General features: G+C 49.4%; 1 protein-coding gene across 2 annotated transcripts in view; it reads right to left on the bottom strand.

Moving 5' to 3' along the window:
• ECE2 (endothelin converting enzyme 2) overlaps positions 1-25,440 on the bottom strand; it is a 149,048-nt gene that overhangs the window by 103,517 nt on the left and 20,091 nt on the right. For both annotated transcript variants that reach the window (XM_069726950.1, XM_069726949.1), the window contains exon 3: positions 22,631-22,775. In XM_069726950.1, the coding sequence (XP_069583051.1) occupies positions 22,631-22,775 (145 nt within the window). The remainder of the gene's footprint in view (positions 1-22,630; positions 22,776-25,440) is intronic.

The raw sequence follows: 25,440 nt of genomic DNA, 5'->3' as shown, positions 1-25,440 counted from the left end.
CCCCCCAGGTGTTTCTATGTATATCAGCCACCTTGTACAGCAGTACTGCTGCATTTGTACGAGGTGGCTGACTTTTTCTCCTTGCCCACGTGGAACTCAACACGTACAAAATGTGTCTCATTAGAGACCATTACAATGTCCCTGAGGTGTGACTTTCCTTTGTAATGACACGCAGCACCCCCATTGTTAGCGCTGCCCGTCTCCTGACATCATTGGTTGGCTGGCTGTGCCTGTGCGTCCCCCCTGCCCGACACAACGCCCCCCGTTGTCTCATATATTTTGACTGCGAGGGTGTGATTGATGGGCACGAGCAGTGCATATGTTCCCCTGTTTTCACTCCCCTCCTTCCGCCTTCTTCTGACTGTGCGGCCTCATGGCCGCGGCATGCGATAAGGGATCAGCTGAGGCCGCCCAGTCTGAAGCAGGTGTAAGGACATGTGTGAGCGGCGAACATATTTACTGCACAAGGCCACGAATCCCAGCACCGCAGTGTGACTTTAGGAAAAGCCACTGTGGGTCTGGGATTTATGGCCATCGTTAACCGCACCGGCCAACATGAAATGAGGTCATGAGACGGCCTGCACTAACAGGGTATTGCCAAGGGATAACACAAGAGCGCAGACTCCTGTACAGCAAATAACAACGCTCAGGAATCTGCGCCCAGTACCTAGGTGCAAATTTTGACACCTGTGCTGCGTCTCGTTAAAAAGACAAGTCACGCCTCCACAACTGTTTGACAGTATAATGGGCTAAATAGTGTACGTGTTTAATTCAGCGTGTGCAAGGAGCAAAATTAAATAGAGCAACCTTTGACTTGTGCATCATTAATGCTGTTCAAGGTGTGGCTCTTGTACCTTGCAACACCTGAGGGGGGGGGTTAAAGGTAACCTTGGAAATTGGTTCAACTAGGCTTCGGCCTACACTCTGCTCCTCTACTCCTCCTGCTGACCCTGGGCTCAAACACCGCTAGTTTTTGCCCGGAAATGCTAGCTGCACAGAGAAAAACACCAGCCAATGTGTTAGTGGGGTTCAGCACCGCCAGCTGTTCCCCCGCTGTGTAGCCGGCATCGTGTCCAGCACAAGCCACGCTGGCACAACCGACCAAAAGCTGCCACCAGTGCAGGCTTCGGCCTACACTTTGCTCCTCTCCTCCTCCTCCTGCTGACCCTGGGCTCTAACACCGCTAGTTTTTGCCCGGACATGCAATCTGCACAGAGAAAAACACCAGTCAATGTGTCAGTGGGGTTCAGCAACGCCAGCTGTTCCCCTGCTGTGTAGCTTGCAACGTGACCTGCAAACGCCACGCAGGCACATGAACTGAAATTGAAGGGAGCCTGCCCCCCACCCCCCCAGGTGTTTCTATGTATAACAGCCACCTTGTACAGCAGTACTGCTGCATTTGTACGAGGTGGCTGACTTTTTCTCCTTGCCCACGTGGAACTCAACACGTACAAAATGTGTCTCATTAGAGACCATTACAATGTCCCTGAGGTGTGACTTTCCTTTGTAATGACACGCAGCACCACCCTTGTTAGCGCTGCCCGTCTTTTGACATCATTGGTTAGCTGGCTGCGCCTGTGCATCTCCCCTGCTCGAAACAACGCCCCTCGGTGTCTTATTTTTTTGGACAGCGAGGGTGTGATTGATGGGCATGTGCAGTGCATATGTTTGCCTGTGTTCACTCATCTCCTTCCGCCTTCTTCAGACTGGGTGTCCTCATGGCCTCGGCAGGCGATAAGGGATCAGATGAGGCCGTCCAGTCTGAAGCAGGTGTAAGGACATGTGTGAGCGGCAAACATATTTACTGCACCAGGGCACGAATCCCAGCACCGCAGTGTGATTTTTTAAAAACACACTGTGGGTCTGGGATTCATGTCCATCGCTAACCGCAACGGCCAACATGAAATGAGGTCATAAGACAGGAAGCGCTCACAGCGCATGGCCAAAGGATCACAAGAGCGCAGACTCCTGTACAGCAACTAACAACGCTCAGGAAGCTGCGCCCATGCAAAAAGGTGTTTTCGACACCTGTGCTGCTTTTCTTTAAAAAGACAAGTCACGCCTCCACTACTGTTAAACAGTATAATGGGCTAAATAGTCTACGTGTTGCATTCAGCTTGTGCAAGTAGACAAATTAATAGAGCAACCTTTTACTTGTGCAGCATTAATGCTGCAGAAGGAGTGGCTCTTGTTCTTTGTAACACCTGAGGGGGGGTTAAAGGTAACCTTTGAAATTGGTTCAACTAGGCTTCGGCCTACACTTTGCTCCTCTCCTCCTCCTCCTGCTGACCCTGGGCTCTAACAACGCTAGTTTTTGCCCGGAAATGCTAGCTGCACAGAGAAAAACACCAGCCAATGTGTTAGTGGGGTTCAGCAACGCCAGCTGTTCCCCCGCTGTGTAGCCGGCATCGTGTCCAGCACAAGCCACGCTGGCACAACCGACCAAAAGCTGCCACCAGTGCAGGCTTCGGCCTACACTTTGCTCCTCTCCTCCTCCTCCTGCTGACCCTGGGCTCAAACACCGCTAGTTTTTGCCCGGAAATGCTAGCTGCACAGAGAAAAACACCAGCCAATGTGTTAGTGGGGTTCAGCAACGCCAGCTGTTCCCCCGCTGTGTAGCCGGCATCGTGTCCAGCACAAGCCACGCTGGCACAACCGACCAAAAGCTGCCACCAGTGCAGGCTTCGGCCTACACTTTGCTCCTCTCCTCCTCCTCCTGCTGACCCTGGGCTCAAACACCGCTAGTTTTTGCCCGGAAATGCTAGCTGCACAGAGAAAAACACCAGCCAATGTGTTAGTGGGGTTCAGCAACGCCAGCTGTTCCCCCGCTGTGTAGCCGGCATCGTGTCCAGCACAAGCCACGCTGGCACAACCGACCAAAAGCTGCCACCAGTGCAGGCTTCGGCCTACACTTTGCTCCTCTCCTCCTCCTCCTGCTGACCCTGGGCTCAAACACCGCTAGTTTTTGCCCGGAAATGCTAGCTGCACAGAGAAAAACACCAGCCAATGTGTTAGTGGGGTTCAGCACCGCCAGCTGTTCCCCTGCTGTGCAGCTTGCAACGTGACCTGCAAACGCCACGCAGGCACATGAACTGAAATTGAAGGGAGCCTGGCCCCCACCCCCAGGTGTTTCTATGTATAACAGCCACCTTGTACAGCAGTACTGCTGCATTTGTACAAGGTGGCTGATGTTTTCTCCTTGCCCACGTGGAACTCAACACGTACAAAATGTGTCTCTTTGAGACCATTCCACTGTCCCTGAGGTGTGACTTTCCTTTCTAATGATACGCAGCACCCCCCTTGGTAGCGCTTCCCGTCTTCTGACATCATTGGTTGGCTACTTGCGCCTGTTCGTCCGCCCTGCCTGAATAAAATGCTCCTCGTTGTCTTAATTATTTTGACTGCGAGGGTGTGATTGATGGGCACGAGCAGTGCATATCTTCGCCTGTCTTAACTCATCTCCTTCAGCCTTCTTCAGACTGTGCAGCCTCATGGCCGCGGCATGCAAGAAGGGATCAGCAGAGGCCGCCCAGTCTGAAGCAGGTGTAAGGACGTGTGTGAGCGGCCAAAATATTTACTGCTCAAGGCCACGAATCCCAGCACCGCAGTGTGGCTTTATGAAAAGACACTGTGGGTCTGGGATTTATGGCCATCGTTAACCGCACCGGCCAACATGAAATGATGTCATAAGATGGGCAGCGCTAACAGGGCATTGCCAAGGGATAACACAAGAGCGCAGACTCCTGTACAGCAAATAACAACGCTCAGGAAGCTGCTCCAAGCACCAAGGCGTTATTTTGGACACCTGTGCTGCGTCTCATCAAAAAACCAAGTCACGCATCCACTACAGTTTGACTGTAGAATGGGGTAAATTGTGTATGTCTTTCATTCAGCGTGTGCAAGTAGACAAATTAATAGAGCAACCTTTCACTTGTGCAGCATTAATACTGCACAAGGTGTGTCTCTTGTACTTTGTAACACCTGAGGGGGGGGTTAAAGGTTTCCTTTGAAATTGGTTCAACTAAGCTTCGGCCTACACTCTGCTCCTCTCCTCCTCCTCCTGCTTCAACACGGGCTCTAACATCGCTAGTTTTTGCCCGCAAGTGCTAGCTGCACAGAGAAAAACACACGCCATTGTGTTAGTGGGGTTCAGCAACGCCAGCTGTTCCCCCAGTGTGTAGCCGGCAAAGTGTCCTGCAAACGCAACGCAGACACAAAGCTGCCTCCAGTGCAGGCTTCGGCCTACACTCATCTCCCCCTGCTTACCCTTTGCTCCAACACCGCTAGTTGGGGCTCTAGGAAGACAATCTTTAATAGGCAAGGCAACGCATCCGGGTTCCAGCACCGCCAGCTGGTTCTCGGCAGTGTTTTTGTCACAGGTACTCCCTCGTGCCAAGCCTGGTTTCAGCACCGTCAGCTGTTTCCGGGTTGTGTCAAGCTCACTGAGACACCTATGCTTGCCTCGTCGTGGTGCGGTCGGGTTAGCCAACTCCAGGGTGCCTCCAGTTTAGGAGCTTCCTATGTGGGCTGCGTGAACTGGTAGTCAAGGCTGGTTCTGTAGTGCCAGTAGGCCCAGCTCCCCCTGTAGGACTGTTGGGGTTCGGTAACTGCGGCTGCCTCGCGGCCTAGCTGTTCTCTCCTCTCCTGTGGACCTTCGGGTCCACCACCTGGTTCCAGCACCGTCAGCTGGTTCCGGGCCGAGCCTTTGGCTTAGGTGCCTCCTCCTGGGTATCCGAGTTCCGCCAACGCCAGGCGGTCCTTGGTAGTGCTTTTAAGCGCGGGCACCTACAGCTTAGTAACCGGGTTCCAGCACCGTCAGCTGGTCCTCGGTCGTGCCATTGGCTCTTGCACACTGGGGCAACGCATCCGGGTTCCAGCACCGCCAGCTGGTTCTCGGCAGTGTTCTTGTCACAGGTACTCCCTCGTGCCAAGCCTGGTTTCAGCACCGTCAGCTGTTTCCGGGTTGTGTCAACTTCACTGAGACACCTATGCTTGCCTCGTCGTGGTGCGGTCGGGTTAGCCAACTCCAGGGTGCCTCCAGTTTAGGAGCTTCCTATGTGGGCTGCGTGAACTGGTAGTCAAGGCTGGTTCTGTAGTGCCAGTAGGCCCAGCTCCCCCTGTAGGACTGTTGGGGTTCGGTAACTGCGGCTGCCTCGCGGCCTAGCTGTTCTCTCCTCTCCTGTGGACCTTCGGGTCCACCACCTGGTTCCAGCACCGTCAGCTGGTTCCGGGCCGAGCCTTTGGCTTAGGTGCCTCCTCCTGGGTATCCGAGTTCCGCCAACGCCAGGCGGTCCTTGGTAGTGCTTTTAAGCGCGGGCACCTACAGCTTAGTAACCGGGTTCCAGCACCGTCAGCTGGTCCTCGGTCGTGCCATTGGCTCTTGCACACTGGGGCAACGCATCCGGGTTCCAGCACCGCCAGCTGGTTCTCGGCAGTGTTCTTGTCACAGGTACTCCCTCGTGCCAAGCCTGGTTTCAGCACCGTCAGCTGTTTCCGGGTTGTGTCAACTTCACTGAGACACCTATGCTTGCCTCGTCGTGGTGCGGTCGGGTTAGCCAACTCCAGGGTGCCTCCAGTTTAGGAGCTTCCTATGTGGGCTGCGTGAACTGGTAGTCAAGGCTGGTTCTGTAGTGCCAGTAGGCCCAGCTCCCCCTGTAGGACTGTTGGGGTTCGGTAACTGCGGCTGCCTCGCGGCCTAGCTGTTCTCTCCTCTCCTGTGGACCTTCGGGTCCACCACCTGGTTCCAGCACCGTCAGCTGGTTCCGGGCCGAGCCTTTGGCTTAGGTGCCTCCTCCTGGGTATCCGAGTTCCGCCAACGCCAGGCGGTCCTTGGTAGTGCTTTTAAGCGCGGGCACCTACAGCTTAGTAACCGGGTTCCAGCACCGTCAGCTGGTCCTCGGTCGTGCCATTGGCTCTTGCACACTGGGGCAACGCATCCGGGTTCCAGCACCGCCAGCTGGTTCTCGGCAGTGTTCTTGTCACAGGTACTCCCTCGTGCCAAGCCTGGTTTCAGCACCGTCAGCTGTTTCCGGGTTGTGTCAACTTCACTGAGACACCTATGCTTGCCTCGTCGTGGTGCGGTCGGGTTAGCCAACTCCAGGGTGCCTCCAGTTTAGGAGCTTCCTATGTGGGCTGCGTGAACTGGTAGTCAAGGCTGGTTCTGTAGTGCCAGTAGGCCCAGCTCCCCCTGTAGGACTGTTGGGGTTCGGTAACTGCGGCTGCCTCGCGGCCTAGCTGTTCTCTCCTCTCCTGTGGACCTTCGGGTCCACCACCTGGTTCCAGCACCGTCAGCTGGTTCCGGGCCGAGCCTTTGGCTTAGGTGCCTCCTCCTGGGTATCCGAGTTCCGCCAACGCCAGGCGGTCCTTGGTAGTGCTTTTAAGCGCGGGCACCTACAGCTTAGTAACCGGGTTCCAGCACCGTCAGCTGGTCCTCGGTCGTGCCATTGGCTCTTGCACACTGGGGCAACGCATCCGGGTTCCAGCACCGCCAGCTGGTTCTCGGCAGTGTTCTTGTCACAGGTACTCCCTCGTGCCAAGCCTGGTTTCAGCACCGTCAGCTGTTTCCGGGTTGTGTCAACTTCACTGAGACACCTATGCTTGCCTCGTCGTGGTGCGGTCGGGTTAGCCAACTCCAGGGTGCCTCCAGTTTAGGAGCTTCCTATGTGGGCTGCGTGAACTGGTAGTCAAGGCTGGTTCTGTAGTGCCAGTAGGCCCAGCTCCCCCTGTAGGACTGTTGGGGTTCGGTAACTGCGGCTGCCTCGCGGCCTAGCTGTTCTCTCCTCTCCTGTGGACCTTCGGGTCCACCACCTGGTTCCAGCACCGTCAGCTGGTTCCGGGCCGAGCCTTTGGCTTAGGTGCCTCCTCCTGGGTATCCGAGTTCCGCCAACGCCAGGCGGTCCTTGGTAGTGCTTTTAAGCGCGGGCACCTACAGCTTAGTAACCGGGTTCCAGCACCGTCAGCTGGTCCTCGGTCGTGCCATTGGCTCTTGCACACTGGGGCAACGCATCCGGGTTCCAGCACCGCCAGCTGGTTCTCGGCAGTGTTCTTGTCACAGGTACTCCCTCGTGCCAAGCCTGGTTTCAGCACCGTCAGCTGTTTCCGGGTTGTGTCAACTTCACTGAGACACCTATGCTTGCCTCGTCGTGGTGCGGTCGGGTTAGCCAACTCCAGGGTGCCTCCAGTTTAGGAGCTTCCTATGTGGGCTGCGTGAACTGGTAGTCAAGGCTGGTTCTGTAGTGCCAGTAGGCCCAGCTCCCCCTGTAGGACTGTTGGGGTTCGGTAACTGCGGCTGCCTCGCGGCCTAGCTGTTCTCTCCTCTCCTGTGGACCTTCGGGTCCACCACCTGGTTCCAGCACCGTCAGCTGGTTCCGGGCCGAGCCTTTGGCTTAGGTGCCTCCTCCTGGGTATCCGAGTTCCGCCAACGCCAGGCGGTCCTTGGTAGTGCTTTTAAGCGCGGGCACCTACAGCTTAGTAACCGGGTTCCAGCACCGTCAGCTGGTCCTCGGTCGTGCCATTGGCTCTTGCACACTGGGGCAACGCATCCGGGTTCCAGCACCGCCAGCTGGTTCTCGGCAGTGTTCTTGTCACAGGTACTCCCTCGTGCCAAGCCTGGTTTCAGCACCGTCAGCTGTTTCCGGGTTGTGTCAACTTCACTGAGACACCTATGCTTGCCTCGTCGTGGTGCGGTCGGGTTAGCCAACTCCAGGGTGCCTCCAGTTTAGGAGCTTCCTATGTGGGCTGCGTGAACTGGTAGTCAAGGCTGGTTCTGTAGTGCCAGTAGGCCCAGCTCCCCCTGTAGGACTGTTGGGGTTCGGTAACTGCGGCTGCCTCGCGGCCTAGCTGTTCTCTCCTCTCCTGTGGACCTTCGGGTCCACCACCTGGTTCCAGCACCGTCAGCTGGTTCCGGGCCGAGCCTTTGGCTTAGGTGCCTCCTCCTGGGTATCCGAGTTCCGCCAACGCCAGGCGGTCCTTGGTAGTGCTTTTAAGCGCGGGCACCTACAGCTTAGTAACCGGGTTCCAGCACCGTCAGCTGGTCCTCGGTCGTGCCATTGGCTCTTGCACACTGGGGCAACGCATCCGGGTTCCAGCACCGCCAGCTGGTTCTCGGCAGTGTTCTTGTCACAGGTACTCCCTCGTGCCAAGCCTGGTTTCAGCACCGTCAGCTGTTTCCGGGTTGTGTCAACTTCACTGAGACACCTATGCTTGCCTCGTCGTGGTGCGGTCGGGTTAGCCAACTCCAGGGTGCCTCCAGTTTAGGAGCTTCCTATGTGGGCTGCGTGAACTGGTAGTCAAGGCTGGTTCTGTAGTGCCAGTAGGCCCAGCTCCCCCTGTAGGACTGTTGGGGTTCGGTAACTGCGGCTGCCTCGCGGCCTAGCTGTTCTCTCCTCTCCTGTGGACCTTCGGGTCCACCACCTGGTTCCAGCACCGTCAGCTGGTTCCGGGCCGAGCCTTTGGCTTAGGTGCCTCCTCCTGGGTATCCGAGTTCCGCCAACGCCAGGCGGTCCTTGGTAGTGCTTTTAAGCGCGGGCACCTACAGCTTAGTAACCGGGTTCCAGCACCGTCAGCTGGTCCTCGGTCGTGCCATTGGCTCTTGCACACTGGGGCAACGCATCCGGGTTCCAGCACCGCCAGCTGGTTCTCGGCAGTGTTCTTGTCACAGGTACTCCCTCGTGCCAAGCCTGGTTTCAGCACCGTCAGCTGTTTCCGGGTTGTGTCAACTTCACTGAGACACCTATGCTTGCCTCGTCGTGGTGCGGTCGGGTTAGCCAACTCCAGGGTGCCTCCAGTTTAGGAGCTTCCTATGTGGGCTGCGTGAACTGGTAGTCAAGGCTGGTTCTGTAGTGCCAGTAGGCCCAGCTCCCCCTGTAGGACTGTTGGGGTTCGGTAACTGCGGCTGCCTCGCGGCCTAGCTGTTCTCTCCTCTCCTGTGGACCTTCGGGTCCACCACCTGGTTCCAGCACCGTCAGCTGGTTCCGGGCCGAGCCTTTGGCTTAGGTGCCTCCTCCTGGGTATCCGAGTTCCGCCAACGCCAGGCGGTCCTTGGTAGTGCTTTTAAGCGCGGGCACCTACAGCTTAGTAACCGGGTTCCAGCACCGTCAGCTGGTCCTCGGTCGTGCCATTGGCTCTTGCACACTGGGGCAACGCATCCGGGTTCCAGCACCGCCAGCTGGTTCTCGGCAGTGTTCTTGTCACAGGTACTCCCTCGTGCCAAGCCTGGTTTCAGCACCGTCAGCTGTTTCCGGGTTGTGTCAACTTCACTGAGACACCTATGCTTGCCTCGTCGTGGTGCGGTCGGGTTAGCCAACTCCAGGGTGCCTCCAGTTTAGGAGCTTCCTATGTGGGCTGCGTGAACTGGTAGTCAAGGCTGGTTCTGTAGTGCCAGTAGGCCCAGCTCCCCCTGTAGGACTGTTGGGGTTCGGTAACTGCGGCTGCCTCGCGGCCTAGCTGTTCTCTCCTCTCCTGTGGACCTTCGGGTCCACCACCTGGTTCCAGCACCGTCAGCTGGTTCCGGGCCGAGCCTTTGGCTTAGGTGCCTCCTCCTGGGTATCCGAGTTCCGCCAACGCCAGGCGGTCCTTGGTAGTGCTTTTAAGCGCGGGCACCTACAGCTTAGTAACCGGGTTCCAGCACCGTCAGCTGGTCCTCGGTCGTGCCATTGGCTCTTGCACACTGGGGCAACGCATCCGGGTTCCAGCACCGCCAGCTGGTTCTCGGCAGTGTTCTTGTCACAGGTACTCCCTCGTGCCAAGCCTGGTTTCAGCACCGTCAGCTGTTTCCGGGTTGTGTCAACTTCACTGAGACACCTATGCTTGCCTCGTCGTGGTGCGGTCGGGTTAGCCAACTCCAGGGTGCCTCCAGTTTAGGAGCTTCCTATGTGGGCTGCGTGAACTGGTAGTCAAGGCTGGTTCTGTAGTGCCAGTAGGCCCAGCTCCCCCTGTAGGACTGTTGGGGTTCGGTAACTGCGGCTGCCTCGCGGCCTAGCTGTTCTCTCCTCTCCTGTGGACCTTCGGGTCCACCACCTGGTTCCAGCACCGTCAGCTGGTTCCGGGCCGAGCCTTTGGCTTAGGTGCCTCCTCCTGGGTATCCGAGTTCCGCCAACGCCAGGCGGTCCTTGGTAGTGCTTTTAAGCGCGGGCACCTACAGCTTAGTAACCGGGTTCCAGCACCGTCAGCTGGTCCTCGGTCGTGCCATTGGCTCTTGCACACTGGGGCAACGCATCCGGGTTCCAGCACCGCCAGCTGGTTCTCGGCAGTGTTCTTGTCACAGGTACTCCCTCGTGCCAAGCCTGGTTTCAGCACCGTCAGCTGTTTCCGGGTTGTGTCAACTTCACTGAGACACCTATGCTTGCCTCGTCGTGGTGCGGTCGGGTTAGCCAACTCCAGGGTGCCTCCAGTTTAGGAGCTTCCTATGTGGGCTGCGTGAACTGGTAGTCAAGGCTGGTTCTGTAGTGCCAGTAGGCCCAGCTCCCCCTGTAGGACTGTTGGGGTTCGGTAACTGCGGCTGCCTCGCGGCCTAGCTGTTCTCTCCTCTCCTGTGGGCCTTCGGGTCCACCACCTGGTTCCAGCACCGTCAGCTGGTTCTCGGCAGTGTCTTTTGCTCTTGTACCTTCTGCTCCCCATCCTGGTTCCAGTACCGTCAGCTGGTTCCGGGCAGAGCCTTTGGCTTAGGTGCCTCCTTCTGGGTATCCAAGTTCCACCAACGTCAGGTGGTCCTTGGTAGTGCTTTCAGGCACGGGTACCTCCTGCTTAGTAACCGGGTTCCAGTAACGTCAGCTGGTCCTCGGTAGTTCCATTGGCTCTTGGACCTTCGGCTACCCATCCGGGTTCCAGTACCGTCAGCTGGTTCTCGGCAGTGTCTTTTGCTCTTGTACCTTCTGCTCCCCATCCTGGTTCCAGTAACGTCAGCTGGTTCCGGGCAGAGCCTTTGGCTTAGGTGCCTCCTTCTGGGTATCCGAGTTCCGTCAACGTCAGGCGGTCCTTGGTAGTGCTTTTTAGCACGGGTACCTCCTGCTTAGTAACCGGGTTCCAGTAACGTCAGCTGGTCCTCGGTAGTTCCATAGGCTCTTGAACCTTCGGGTAGCCATCCGAGTTCCAGTTCCATCAGCTGGTTCTTGGCATTTTCTCAGCCTTCTTGTACCTTCTGCTACATTTCCAAGTTGAAGACCCTAACGTCGACGACCCGGAAGACCACCACGATGACGACGACACGGAAGACCACCCCGATGACGACGACGACGACGGCGGAGATGACGACACTGGAGACGACGACCCTGGAGACGACAACATGGAAGACCGAGAAGCAGAAGAACAAGAGGCTGCAGAACAAAGAGCAGAAGAACATTAAGCATAAGACTTAATATCAGAGCAAAAGATATTATCTAAATTATATGCAGAAGAAGACTAAGCAGTGTATGGGGGTGAGTCCGTTCCTCCTCGTGGTGCCCCTGGATAAAGCCTGATGCTGCAGGCCAAACTGAACGCGGACAAATGTAACTTTTGTGACTGGCAGAACGGAAGGTGTAATCTTCAAACTTTTATAGATAACAACTACGGGAATGCCTGTCACAAATGAGAATATGATGAAGAAGTAGAATAGGAAGAATAATAACAGTGGAATAAAAAGAATATGTAGAATAAGAAGAATAATAATAGTTGAATAAAATGAATATGAAGAATGTAATAAAAAAAAAAAAATAGGTAGAAGATGAAGAAGAAGATGAATAAGGTGAAGAAGTTGATGTCAAAGATGCTGATGATGATGAAGATGAAAGTGTGGGAAAAGAAAAAAAAAAAGAAAAAAAAGAAGGGGAAGGGCGTGGAATAGTGAAACATCAATATCTGACAAAATAAAAAAAAAATTTACATAGTCAATATCTTTGTCACTCCGAACGTCTTAAAAAAAAACAAAAAACATGCTATTCTATTTGATTGGGATAAACCTCTATGACTTTAATGTCTCCGCCACCTCCCCAAATACATCCGGCATTATTCTTAGTTGTTTTCCTTCATGTAGAATGAACCTACAAGGAAAGAAAGGGTTTATTTTAATTCCGATATTTTGGTCCCATTGACTTGCATTGGGATCGGGTATCGGTATCGGCGATATCCGATATTTTTTGAATATCGGCCGATCCAAACCGATACCGATACTTTCCGATATCGGAAGGTATCGCTCAACACTATTTATTAGCAATCAAACATTTACAATGAAACTACATAGTTTTGTACCTTATTTTTCATTAAAAGGGTTTTCTACTATTATTTGAGCCCCTTTTAGATTTGCTAAAATACACATGTGGGCACTACTTCCTGCTCTAACAGAAATGCCAGAATAAATCCCCAGAAAAATGCAATTTTTTTCTTGTACATCTCCTCCTCAGGGCCACTTCATAAAATTTACGTTATATTACCTGTCCTTCCCAGGACTCAAACTCGTATCTCCTTGTTCATAGGCTGTTGCTCTACCAATGAGCCACAGCTTATAATTTGAGCCACAGCTTATAAATTGAGCCACAGCTCTTATGTATAATATGTCTCTCTTTATGGCACAGGATTTATATGGAATGTTTCACGACCCAACAGGGGTCAGTCCATCGGAAGGCACAATGCACACACAATGGGATGGTAAAGGGGAGATGAAGGCCCTAAAAATAGGGAACGAGGGATGGGACAACTCCTGAGCTCCAACCTGAGCCTATCCCTGAACTTCCCTAACGCCCTAAGCGGGTCTTTCCCCCTGCCGCCGTCACGTACCTCGTCTGTTATGATCCGGTGACCTTGGAGCTGCATGAGAACTTTCACTGGAGAAAGTGGCCACTATACTAACCGCAATCCTGAACTTAACACCGCAACTAGAAGTAGCCGTGGAGTGTACCTAACACACCTAGACACCTCGTCACAGCCGGAGGACTAAATACCCCTAAAGATGGAAATCGGAATACTATCTTGCCTCAGAGAAAATCCCCAAAGGATAGACAGCCCCCCACAAATATTGGCGGTGAGTCGGAGAGGAAAAAACATACACAGGCAGAAAAAACAGGATTTAGCACAGGAGGCCACTCTAGCTAGATAGGACAGGATAGGACAGAGTTCTGTGCGGTCAGTATTAAAACCCTTCAAAAAATCCACAGCAGAATATACAAAAAACTGCCTACATCTAACTAAAGATGTAGGAGCGTATATCTGCAACTCCAGTGAATCCTACAAACAGAGCAGGAATAAAACTGAAACAAGCGCACAGCAGTGTGCCACAGATACAAAAACAAAACACTTATCTTTGCTGAATTTGGCAGCAAGCAGGAGAAACCAGAAAGTGATCCAACACTTCACAAGGAACATTGACAACTGGAAAGGGCTAAAGGATCCTGCACACCTAAATATCCCAGTCAGAATTGTAATCATCCGATACACCTGGCCAGGACTGCGAGTCAGAGACAACTGCATTCCCACCTACAACCACTGGGGGGAACCCAAGAGCAGAATTCACAACACTCGTCCCTGTCACCTCACAATACCCTGGCTAGTGCATTGGTCGGCAAGGACGCTAGCCTCACCACTGCAGATGGTTCAAACACAGGGGAGAGTGACAAGCACCAGACAAGGTAAATGCACAAAACTTAGCTCCAGACTCTGCTGCCAAGCTCCACACCGCAGAGGATACAGAAACAGGACCCCGAAATCCACAGAAGATGCAGATTCAGCGATGACTCCAGAAAGCTGCAACTGCAAGGCTGGTCTACATAGAAAACTCAATTACCAACAGTCAGCTGATGCGTCAGGTGACTATTTAAAGGATGGTGGGAGTGGTCATCACCCACATCAGGTGACCAGCAACACAACAACTGCCAGGAAGGTAACAAACATTAACCCTTGCTGGCCTGAAAGGAAAAAGCTACATTTAAATGATAGCGGAACCAGAGCTGCCAGGAATCCAAACCTGAATTGTGACAGTACCCCACTTTCAACGAGGGGCCTCTGGACCCTCAGCCCCGGACCTCACCGGAAATGACGTACGGTGGGGACACCTCAACCCGCTACGATCCACCTCCGCAGTCATCTGATCCTCAAGTTTACAGCAAATGCAGCCCCATGGTGACGGAAATAACGTAAGCTCCAGAGGTTCCACAAATCTCCAGAGCAACAACCTGTGGAATACATTCTGTACCTGTATTTCTAGGGGTAACTCCGACTGGAAGGTCCTAGGGCTGAGAACGGCTGACATCCGATACAGCTAGATCACCCTAGAACTCCAGGTCCCAGATGCGTACTTTCACTTGATGTTTTTAGTGGACACTCACACGTACTCATTCACGCACAGGTCCAGACCTGAACGTTTATTTTCACGAGTACGTTTGCCAACAGATGGTAATTTCCATGAGGAACTGACAACAGAGGCGTCCCCCCGTGTCACTAAACTCATACCCTCATGATATTCAGGGCGAACCGCCACCCTCCCCTGATCCCTCCACCTGAGAGGACCCTGAGACTCAGGGTTTACTTGTGTTGAGGGTAGAATCCTGCCCCATTCTCCGGTAGCACCTTAGCTGCCTCAACCAGAGAAGAAGGGGTAGATTTAAGAAGGATGACAGAGACGGTAGCACCCAGACAACAGTCTTTACAAAACTGGTCCCAATTCACTACTTTCCCGGACCGCTAATCTATGACCGGATTGTGTCTCTTCAGCCAGGGAAGGCCTAAGACAATGGGAGTAGGCATACCCTCCAAGATATAGCACAACATGGACTCTTCATGAAGAGTCCCTATACGCAGGTTAATATTATCTACGATTTGGGTCACCCTACCCTGGCTGAGAGGAACAGAGTAAATTTCACGAACGGTAATGGGTCTTGCCAGTGTCCTACTAAACAGACCATAGGTCTGAACAAAGTGAGAATCCATCAGATTGACTCCCGCTCCACTATAGACAAGAAGCAGTACCATCTCAGTAAAGGTAAACTGTGTCGTAAAGGTGGAGGAAATATACACACCCTGGTTGCCTCCCTCCACATGACCAGGGGAATGCAGCTTTTGTTATGGAGTACAAACGATGGCACGAGCTGGGCAGACATTGATGAAATGATCAGTCAGACCACAGATAAAACATGCCCCTGTCCCACGGCGAACCGCAGGCAACCTGGTTGGAGAGGAGGCTCCTCCCACCTGTATAGGTTCTTCCATCTGCACTAGCATCTCCTCCTCCCTAGAAAGAACAACAGGGGGTAGATTTGGTATATGTCTCTTGAGGTGTCTATCCACCCGGATAGCAGGGGCCATGGTGGCCTCCAACAACCTAGGGGTAGCATACTGCACCAGAGTATCCTGAAGCCTAGCTGACAGACCATGACAAAAGGGGCTCCTAAGAGCAGGGTCATTCCACTGAGTGTCAGTGGCCCATCTCCGAAACTCTGAGTAGTACTCATCAGCCAGCCGGACCCCCTTCCTGATCTTATGGAGTCGGGACTCAGCCAGGGAGACGACATCAGGATCCCCATATGCCAGCGCCAATGCCGCAAAAAAACTTGTCCACCAACTGCAAACATGGTGAATCAGTCGGCAGGGAGAAGGCAGGATTGGGCATCACCCTTGAGAAGGGAGACTATAATCCACTTAAACTCACAGGCTTCTTTGAAGACCAAAAATGTATCTCTCTGTCCAGAGTACCGGTCAGGGGGAGATATTTTGGGTTCTGGTTGAGCCTGGACATGAGTTGAGACCAAAGCAGAAGTTATAACTGTAATAGTAAAATTCTAATTATGACAATAAGTATTGCTGCAGATAACGTTTTCATCATTCCTATAATTGTGATGATAATAATTATTACAGGTGGAAAAAATCTACAAAGGTAAAAAATTTGGCCCAGATTCCATCTCAATGAAGGGGTGTGCTGGAGTAAGAGTAGCCTGGCACATGTCACTTAATGAATCTGGTGTAGCTTACAAGTGGCACGGGTCAGAGACTGTAGTAAGATTTTCAACATATATATTACATAATTTTTCTATTTGGCTTCCATTTTGCAGGTTCCGTATGATAAAGTCATTATTTGGTGATCTAGTGTGGGGCAAGAAGAGTCTGAAACTTAAGCAGGAAACGCTGCAAAGGCCGAAGAACCGAGGGGGGCTGGCACTCCCTAATCTCTGGATATATTTTTTATCTGCTTAATATCAGCACCTTAAGGGATGGGGGGAGTTGTTAGGGGAGGGACAGATACCTTGTAGTTTGTGGTATTTAATTAAGCCATTGCCGTTGAATATGGGTCTGGAGGCGGGACTCTTCCAAAAATTGGGGTTACTAATTACTATTATTATTCAGAAGGTATGGCAGAAAATCAAGCACATTAGGGGGGTAACGGGTTTCACTAAGTTCTCGCCTATTTGGGACAACAGTTATCTCCAGTCGTTGAGCCATTTGAAGGGATTTAGTGAGTGGAAGGAGATGGGCAATAGATTGTTAGGCCAATTGATTTCTCAGGGGAAGCTTAAATCATATGACAGGCTACAAGAAGAATTTTTGTTCCCAGGGTTGAATATTTATCAGTACAGAAGAGTCCAACACACTTTTCAGTCTCAATGTAGAAGAGGACCCATAGAGATACAAACGGATATCCTGCTAGAGTTTGTACTTAGCTGTACAAAGGGGGCAATATCTGTAGTATATGGGGACCTGTTACACGCTTTTTTGAGAGATCATCCTATCAATGCTAAAAGGAAGTGGGAGACAGATCTGGGGGAGATAGATAGATGATGACAGCTGGGATTCTATCCTAGAGTATATACCCAAGTTATCTATGAGTGAACCTGGGAGATTGTCACAATTATATGTAATCCATAGGGTCTATCGCACCCCCGAAAGGTTGTTCAGAGCGGGGCTAAAGTCCAACTCAGACTGCCCAAGGTTCTCACAATCTCAGGCAGATATGCTACATATGCTCTGGAGTTGTCCTAGACTATCAGCCTTTTGGATTGTAGTGCTGAATCGTATTGAAGTGGTGTATGGATGTGTGGTCCCTAGAGATCCATTAGTATGTGTTTTGGGGTATATAGAGGAAATAACAAAGGACGGTACTACTAACATTGCAATTGCTAGAATATTGTTTGTTGCAAGGAAATTGATTGCAAAATACTGGATCAGAGAAGAGCTTCCGACCAGAAGGTGCTCAATTGAGCAAGGAGCTCAATTGAACAAAATGGCCATGAATAGACAGCATCCAAACTTGAGTGAAGTAAATAAATCTTTTATTATGCCAAATACAGTGCAACATTTCGACTAGATACAAGTCTTTGTCAAGCATACCAACATAGTGCAAAAACAGGTGCATCTCACAAAATTAGAATATCATCAAAAAGTTAATTTATTTCAGTTCATCAATACAAAACAAGTTAAACTCATATATTAGAGTCATTACAAACAGAGTGATGTATTTCAAGTGTTTTTTTATGTTAATGCTGATGATTATGGCTTACAGCCAATGAAAACCCAAAAGTCATTATCTCAGAAAATTAGAATACTTTATAACTCCAGCTTGAAAAAATTATTTTAAAATCCGAAATGTTAGCTTACTGAAATGTATGTTTAGTAAATGCACTCAATACTTGGTCGAGGCTCCTTTGGTATCAATGCAGTGTGGCATGGAGGCGATCAGCCTGTGGCACTTCTGAGGTGTTATAGAAGCCCAGGTTGCTTTGATAGCAGCATTCAGCTCATCTGCATTGTGGGGTCTGGTGTCTCTCATCTTCCTCTTTATAATATAAGGTCAGGCGAGTTTGCTGGCCAATCAAGCACAGTGATACCGTTGTTTTTAAACCAAGTACTGGTACTCTTGGCAGTGTGGACAGCTGCCAATTCCTGCTGGAGAATGAAATTTCCATCTCCAAAAAGCTTGTCGGCAGAGGGAAGCATGAAGTGCTCAAAAATGTCCTTGTAGACAGCTGTGCTGACTTTAGTCTTGATAAAACACAGTTGAACTACACCGGCAGATGATATAGCTCCCCAAACCATCAAACCACCAAACCACTAGACCTCAAGCAGCTTGGATTGTGTGCCTCTGCACTCTTCCTCCAGACTCTGGTACCTTGATTTTCAAGGTCTAGTGTGGAGTATCCACAATCAATTATGGTTTCGGGAGCCATGTCATCTGCTGATCTAGGTCCACTGTGTTTTAAAAAGACCAATGTCAGCGCAGCCATATACCAAAAAATTTTAGAGCACTCTGCCAACGAGCTTTTTGGAGATGGAAATTTAATTTTCCATCAGGACTTGGCACCTGTCCACACTGTCAAAAGTACCAATTCCTGGTTTAAAAACAACAGTATCACTGTGCTTGATTTACCAGCAAACTCGCCTGACCTTAACCCTATAGAGAATCTATGGGGTATTGTCAAGTGGAAGATGAGAGACACCAGACCCAACAATGCAGACAAGCTGAAGGCTGCTATCAAAGAAACCTGGGCTTTCATAACACCCCAGGAGTGCCACAGGTTAATCACCTCCATGCCACGCCGCATTGATGCAGAAATTGATGTAAAAGAAGCCCCGACGAAATATTGAGTGCATTTGCTGAACATACATGTCAGTAGGCCAATATTTCAGATTTTAAAATCATTTTTCAAGCTGGTGTTATAAAGTATTCTAATTTACTGAGATAACGAATTTTGGGTTTTCATTTGCTGTAAGCCATAATCATTAACATTAACAGAAATAAACACTTGAAATAGATCACTCTGTTTGTAATGACTCTATACAGCTCGGGCAAAAATCAAGAGACCACTGCACAGTTTTATAAAAATCAGCTTCTCTACATGTCTGACAGCCATTCCATTCCAGTGTCAGTTGAATTCCAACCAGAGTACACCTCATTCTACTTAATGTGCTTCTGATTAGGTGATCGCCTGAACCAAATCTTATTTAAAGAAGGAAACTATAAAAAACATTGCTGTGGTGTTCACAATCCTCTTGCAATAGGACAAGCTGGATGGCAAAACAAGTGATGGTAATATCCCAAAAGTAATAGGAATGAAAAATAACTTTTAACCATGCCAAAGGAGTTGAAAAGAAAAGTCTTGAGTGAGGAAAAGAAGGGCTCAATTCTGGCTTTACTAGCAGAGGGACACAGCGAGCGTCATGTTGCCTCTATCCTTAAAATTTCAAAGACATCAGTTCATTACCACAAGGTCAAGCAGCAGACATTGGGGACAGCAAAGCTACAGACAGGAAGAGGGCGAAAACGACTCTCCACTGACTGGGATGACCATCATCTTATTCGAATGTCGCTCACAAACCGCAGGATGACATCCTACAAAAGGAATTTTCAAATGGCAGCTGGGGTGAAGTGCACGGCAATAACAGTTTGTAACAGGCTACTAGAGGTAGGACTCAAGTCATGTAAAGCTAGAAAAAAGCCTTTCATCAATGAGAAGCAAAGGAGAGCCACATTGAAGTTTGACAAAGACCATAAGGATTGGACCATAGAGGACTGGAGTAAGGTAATCTTCTCTGATGAGTCTAATTTTCAGCTTTGCCCAACACCTGGTCGTCTAATGGTTAGATGGAGACCTGGAGAGGCGTACAAGCCACAGTGTCTTGCACCCACTGTGAAATTTGGTGGAGGATCGGTGATGATCTGGGGATGCTCCAGCAAGGCTGGAATTGGGCAGGTTAATCTTTGTGAAGGACGTATGAATCAAGCCGCATACAAGGTTATCCTGGAAAAACAGTTGATTCCTTCTGCTCAGGCAATGTTCCCCAACTCTGAGGACTGGTTTCTCGAGCAGGACAATGCGCCATGCCACACAGCTAGGTCAATCAAGGTGTGGATGAAGGACCACCACATCAAATCTCTGTCATGGCCAGCCCAGTCTCCAGACCTGAACCCCATTGAAAACCTCTGGAATGTAATCAAGAGGAAGATGGATAGTCACAAGCCATCAAGCAAAGAAGAACTGCTTACATTTTTGTACCAGGAGTGGCATAAGGTCACCCAGAAGCAGTGTGAAAGACTAGTGGAAAGCATGCCAAGACACATGAAAGCTGTGATTAAAAATCATGGTTATTCCACAAAATATTGATTCCTGAACTCTTCCGGAGTTAAAACATTAGTATTGTTGTTTCTAAATGATTATGAACTTTTTTTTTTGCATTATTTGAGGTCTGCAAGCAATGCATGTTTTTGTTATTTTGACCATTTCTCATTTTCAGAAAATAAATACAAACTTTATTGCTTCGAACTTCGGAGACATGTTGTCAGTAGTGTTGAGCATTCCGATACCGCAAGTATCGGGTATCGGCCGATACTTGCGGTATCGGAATTCCGATACCGAGATCCGATACTTTTGTGGTATCGGGTATCGGTATCGGATACATAGGGAACTGTAAAATAAAGAATTAAAATAAAAAATATTGATATATTTATCTCTCCGGCGGCCCCTGGACTCAGCGCGGGTAACCGGCAGGCTTCGTTGTTCAAAATCAGCGCTTTTAGGACCTGAGAATCACGTCCCGGCTTCTGATTGGTCGCGGGCCGCCCATGTGACCGCCACGCGACCAATCACAAGCCGCGACGTCACCGCAAGCTATTGACGCGCTCATTTTTAAAAATGAGCGCGTTAATGGTTTTGAAAGACATAGCGGCTTGTGATTGGTCGCGTGACCGCGACCAATCACAAGCCGCGACGTCACCGCAAGCTATTGACGCGCTCATTTTAAAAATGAGCGCGTCAATAGCTTGCGGTGACGTCGCGGCTTGTGATTGGTCGCGGCCACGCGACCAATCACAAGCCGCTATGTCTTTCAAAGCCATTAACGCGCTCATTTTTAAAAATGAGCACGTCAATAGCTTGCGGTGACGTCGCGGCTTGTGATTGGTCGCGGCCACGCGACCAATCACAAGCCGCTATGTCTTTCAAAGCCATTAACGCGCTCATTTTTAAAAATGAGCGCGTCAATAGCTTGCGGTGACGTCGCGGCTTGTGATTGGTCGCGGCCACGCGACCAATCACAAGCCGCTATGTCTTTCAAAGCCATTAACGCGCTCATTTTTAAAAATGAGCGCGTCAATAGCTTGCGGTGACGTCGCGGCTTGTGATTGGTCGCGTGGCGGTCACATGGGCGGCCCGCGACCAATCAGAAGCCGGGACGTGATTCTCAGGTCCTAAAAGCGCTGATTTTGAACAACGAAGCCTGCCGGTTACCCGCGCTGAGTTCAGGGGCCGCCGGAGAGGTAAATATATCAATATTTTTTATTTTTATTCTTTATTTTACACCTCCCTATGGATCCCAGGGCTTGAAGGAGAGTTTCCTCTCCTTCAGACCCTGGGAACCATGAGAATACCTTCCGATACTTGATGTCCCATTGACTTGTATTGGTATCGGATATCGGTATCGGCGATATCCGATATTTTTCGGGTATCGGCCGATACTATCCGATACCGATACTTTCAAGTATCGGACGGTATCGCTCAACACTAGTTGTCAGTAGTTTATAGAATAAAATAACAAATTTCATTGTACTAAAAAATATACCTTTTAAAGAGAAAAATCAGACAAACTGAAAATTTTCTAGTGGTATCTTAATTTTTGCCAGAGCTGTATAATATATGGGTTTCACTTTTTCTATTGAAGAACTGAAATAAATTAACTTTTTGATTATATTCTAATTTTGTGAGTAGCACCTGTATCTATCTAAAAGAATAAAGAACAAAAACAGCACCAGCAATGTGGATGCGGAGCCTCCCAGGCACATACCAGTCTTTAATATATCAAAAAAAGATGGAATCATGATGCTATTCTTCTTTTTTCCTCACTGAGGACTTCTTTACTTCCTGACATGCGCAGTAATGAGAATAGGATGCTGATATTGGTGCAAAATAAGAGTGGGGTGAGTCATGACTATTAACTATCCACAGCTGTGTACAGTTGATCAATTATTTATTAATTGTATTTGTGTCACTTTAACACTGTATGCACTATTTGAATGCACTTTATTCTATTGTCACTAGTATGCAATTTTATTATATACAGTATATGCATATCATGTTTGTAATATTGTGATGTGTCTCTGTCTATTATCTAAATTCCTCCCTCTCCTTCTTTCCATCTATCACTACTTTTAATAAGACAAAAGACAAGTGATTTGTTTGAAATGTCAAACAAACATTCCTGTTCCAATTACCACCCTGCTGAGGCCTCATTTGACACAAAAACTTGGTTCTGGGAACGAACATAATAGTTTCCACAGAATTAGGTAACAATGGAGTGTTTTGCAGACTGCACCACTAAAGTAGAAAAATTAAAGTGGAATTTAGTTAATTAATAAAAATCTACCTGGTAAGTTGGAAAATATTTGGCCATCCCACTTACGATATGGAACTGCTATATTAAGGATAGTGGGCCATATTTCAATCGGATAGTTTCGCAAAAATAACTTAAATATCTTGCACAAAGTGTGAATTGCAAGCAGTCTGTACCGAGAATATGCTAATGTATGGTTATATGATTATTTTTGTCACTAATTACTAGTTCTGTATTTAGCTTACGAGATTATAGTATGACCTGTATTAGTAATATTATCTAGAATCCAGTATGAATATACAAAATTAAAGGAGAGTTATTGCTGAGGTTAGATGAAAGTTGGTATTGGTACCTGAGACTTGCTGAACACCTAAAGCAATTAGACTTCCAATGAGTAACAATCCTAGAACTGCACTTAGGGCTCCCAGAAAGACTTCAAGCTGAGATCTACCTCCAAGGAAACTAAAGATGTGTCCTCTTCCTTTCCGAAAACCAACCTGAAAAAGATACATGACATTTGTGAATATTTGCCAAATGATTTTCCTATGGGCAAGTTGATTAAAAAATTTTATTTTAAAGATAATTTTTCAGTAAATTATTTGGCAAGACTGAAATATTGTCAATTTATCTCTAGTAAAGGTCATCGATATCAGATAATCGGGGATCCTGACTCTAGGGAGCTGTGGCACATAGTCTCCAAGGCAAAACTCTGCAATATGAGAGTGGCTCAGCCTGGCAGTAAAGCTTACTCCCATTGTCTCATATGGGACTGAGCTGCAGTGAGCTGTGATACCGGGCATAGTAACTATGAAAAGTGCCTACTTGTAGTTGGTAAACAATGAAGGTGGGGTGACACTTCGTGGACTGCCATGGCCATTTCGGTCAGCTGATCTGTGGGGTACTGGGAGCTGGACACTTGTTCATCTGTTATTGATGTTCCTTTAAAAAATACCCACTTGACGTGGAAAGAATAACTACTGGCGTCACTCTCCCCACCTTCAGACATATCACACACATCCACAAGAAGCAGCGGCTCTCACTTCCTCCAGATGTATGTCATTTGTCCATAGGAAGGAGACTGAATCCAGTGCTGACAGGTCGCAGGAATAGCGTCACCTAACAAAGTGACGCCGAGAAGAAACAGTGCTGACACCGCTGGAATTAACCCAGAGGCTGCGACTCTGAGGGGAAGAAAGGAGAAAGATTAAGGGGTACTTACATTGCAAAATAATCATGAATGGGCATTGCTAAAATTTCTGATTTCAGAATTATCTTGCCATGTAAACAGGCTGCCGATCATCCGATGAACAAGCAAAACGCTTGGTGGTGCATCATCCGGTGTAAACAGAACTCACACTTCCAAGAATGGCAGCCTATACGCACTGGGAAATCTAGTATAGATCACTTGGTGAATATCGTTTACTAAAACGACTGCCTATTGGTAAAAGTGTATAATTCTGCAATTTTTTCTTGCTACTGGTTGTGCCTGTGTAAATGGACCCCAAGGTACTACTGTAAATATTGGGAAAGAGTCTTGGTAAAAAAAAAGGAAAGGGGAGTATTGTAAGTAATGCATAGACCAGTGTGAGGGGTTGACTCACTCAGCTGCTTCACCAAGTAGACACAGGAACCATACTGGTAGTAGTTCACATGCTAGTTTATTATGGACAGCATAAACTTAAGCAGGGTTCAGGAAAAATAAACAGAGCCTGTCTGACATAATGGTGAAACAAAACAAAAGGTAATGTTTAACAGAGTCCTTGCCCTGCAGGTTTCACTGCAGGCAACACGCACAGTGTCCTTAGCTCCTCTGGGAGCTACTTGGGAGTTCCACCTCTTCCAACACACCACCCCCACTGACTCTCATGGCCAGGTATTTAACACCCCATGTGATGATCACATGACCTTGACATCGGGACTGTGCAGGTGAAGATACGGTGGACCTCCTCCCACCCACTCTATAAAGGTCCACTAAAACCAGCCCATAACATAACTTAACCCTCTCAACACGTAGTATGCTGGAGGAAAACTATTGTTTTGCATCACTGATGCTAATATGCGCAGTGACACATATCTCCCTTCATACACTATGCAAGTGACCCTGTCACATATTTCCCCCCTCTGCCCAAAGCCAGGGGTTTTGGCACCTTCAGACACTAAACAAGGAATTCAGGATAGAGCATCCGCATTGCCATGTAACTTTCCTGGCCTATACTCTATGTGGAACATGAAGTCTTGAAGGGCTAAGAACCACCTAGTCTACCTGGCGTTCTTACCCTTCTCTCTCAACCATTTCAGAGGGGCATGGTCCGATACTAACTTAAACCTACAACCTAGCAGGTAGTATTTCAGGGTGTCGATGGCCCACTTTATGGCTAAGCAGTCTTTCTCAACTATTGCGTAGTTCTTTTTGCAAGATGAGAGTTGCCGGTTCAGATACAGGAAGGGATGCTCTTCTCCATTGATTTCCTTTGACCACATGGCTCCCACCCCAACTTCTGAAGCTTCGGTCTGGACCACAAATTCCTTACTAAAGTCGGTTGTGACCAGAACTGCATGCTAGCACAGAGCCCTCTTCAGTTCTTGAAACGCCATCTCTGTGTCAGGAGTCCATTTTACCATTGTCGACTTGGTGCAGAGAAGGAGATCTGTTAACAATGTGGCAACTATGGCAATGTTCGTGATACAATGCCTGTAACACCCCACAATACCAAGAAACGCCCTCACTTGTTTCTTGGAGAGCGGTTGCGGCCACTTCTGAATTGCCTCTATCTTATTTAACTGGGGCTTGATCTTGCCTCTCCCGACGATGTGGCCTAAGTACTTAGCCTCTTCCTTCCCTATGGCACACTTCTTTGGATTCAAGGTGAATCCCGCTTTCCTCAACACATCGAAGATCGCTTGTACCTTTGGCAGGTGCAAACTCCAGTCACGGCTGAAAATGACAATGTCATCCAAGTAGGCTGCAGCATATTTCTTGTGTGGAGCCAGGATTCAATTCATTGCCCTCTGGAAGGTAGCTGGGGCTCCCCACACTCCGAAGGGCATTCTCGTGTACTGAAAACACCCATCCGGTGTCGAGACTGCTGTTTTCTCCTTGGTGCTCTGGGACATAGGGATATGCCAGTACCCCTTCATCAGGTCAAGAGTGGTTATGTACCT

Source organism: Ranitomeya imitator, chromosome 5 (genome assembly GCF_032444005.1).
Source record: "Ranitomeya imitator isolate aRanImi1 chromosome 5, aRanImi1.pri, whole genome shotgun sequence".
NCBI lineage: Eukaryota > Metazoa > Chordata > Amphibia > Anura > Dendrobatidae > Ranitomeya > Ranitomeya imitator.
Note: the sequence above shows the minus strand (reverse complement) of the source record. Positions and strands in the feature narration are given on the sequence as shown.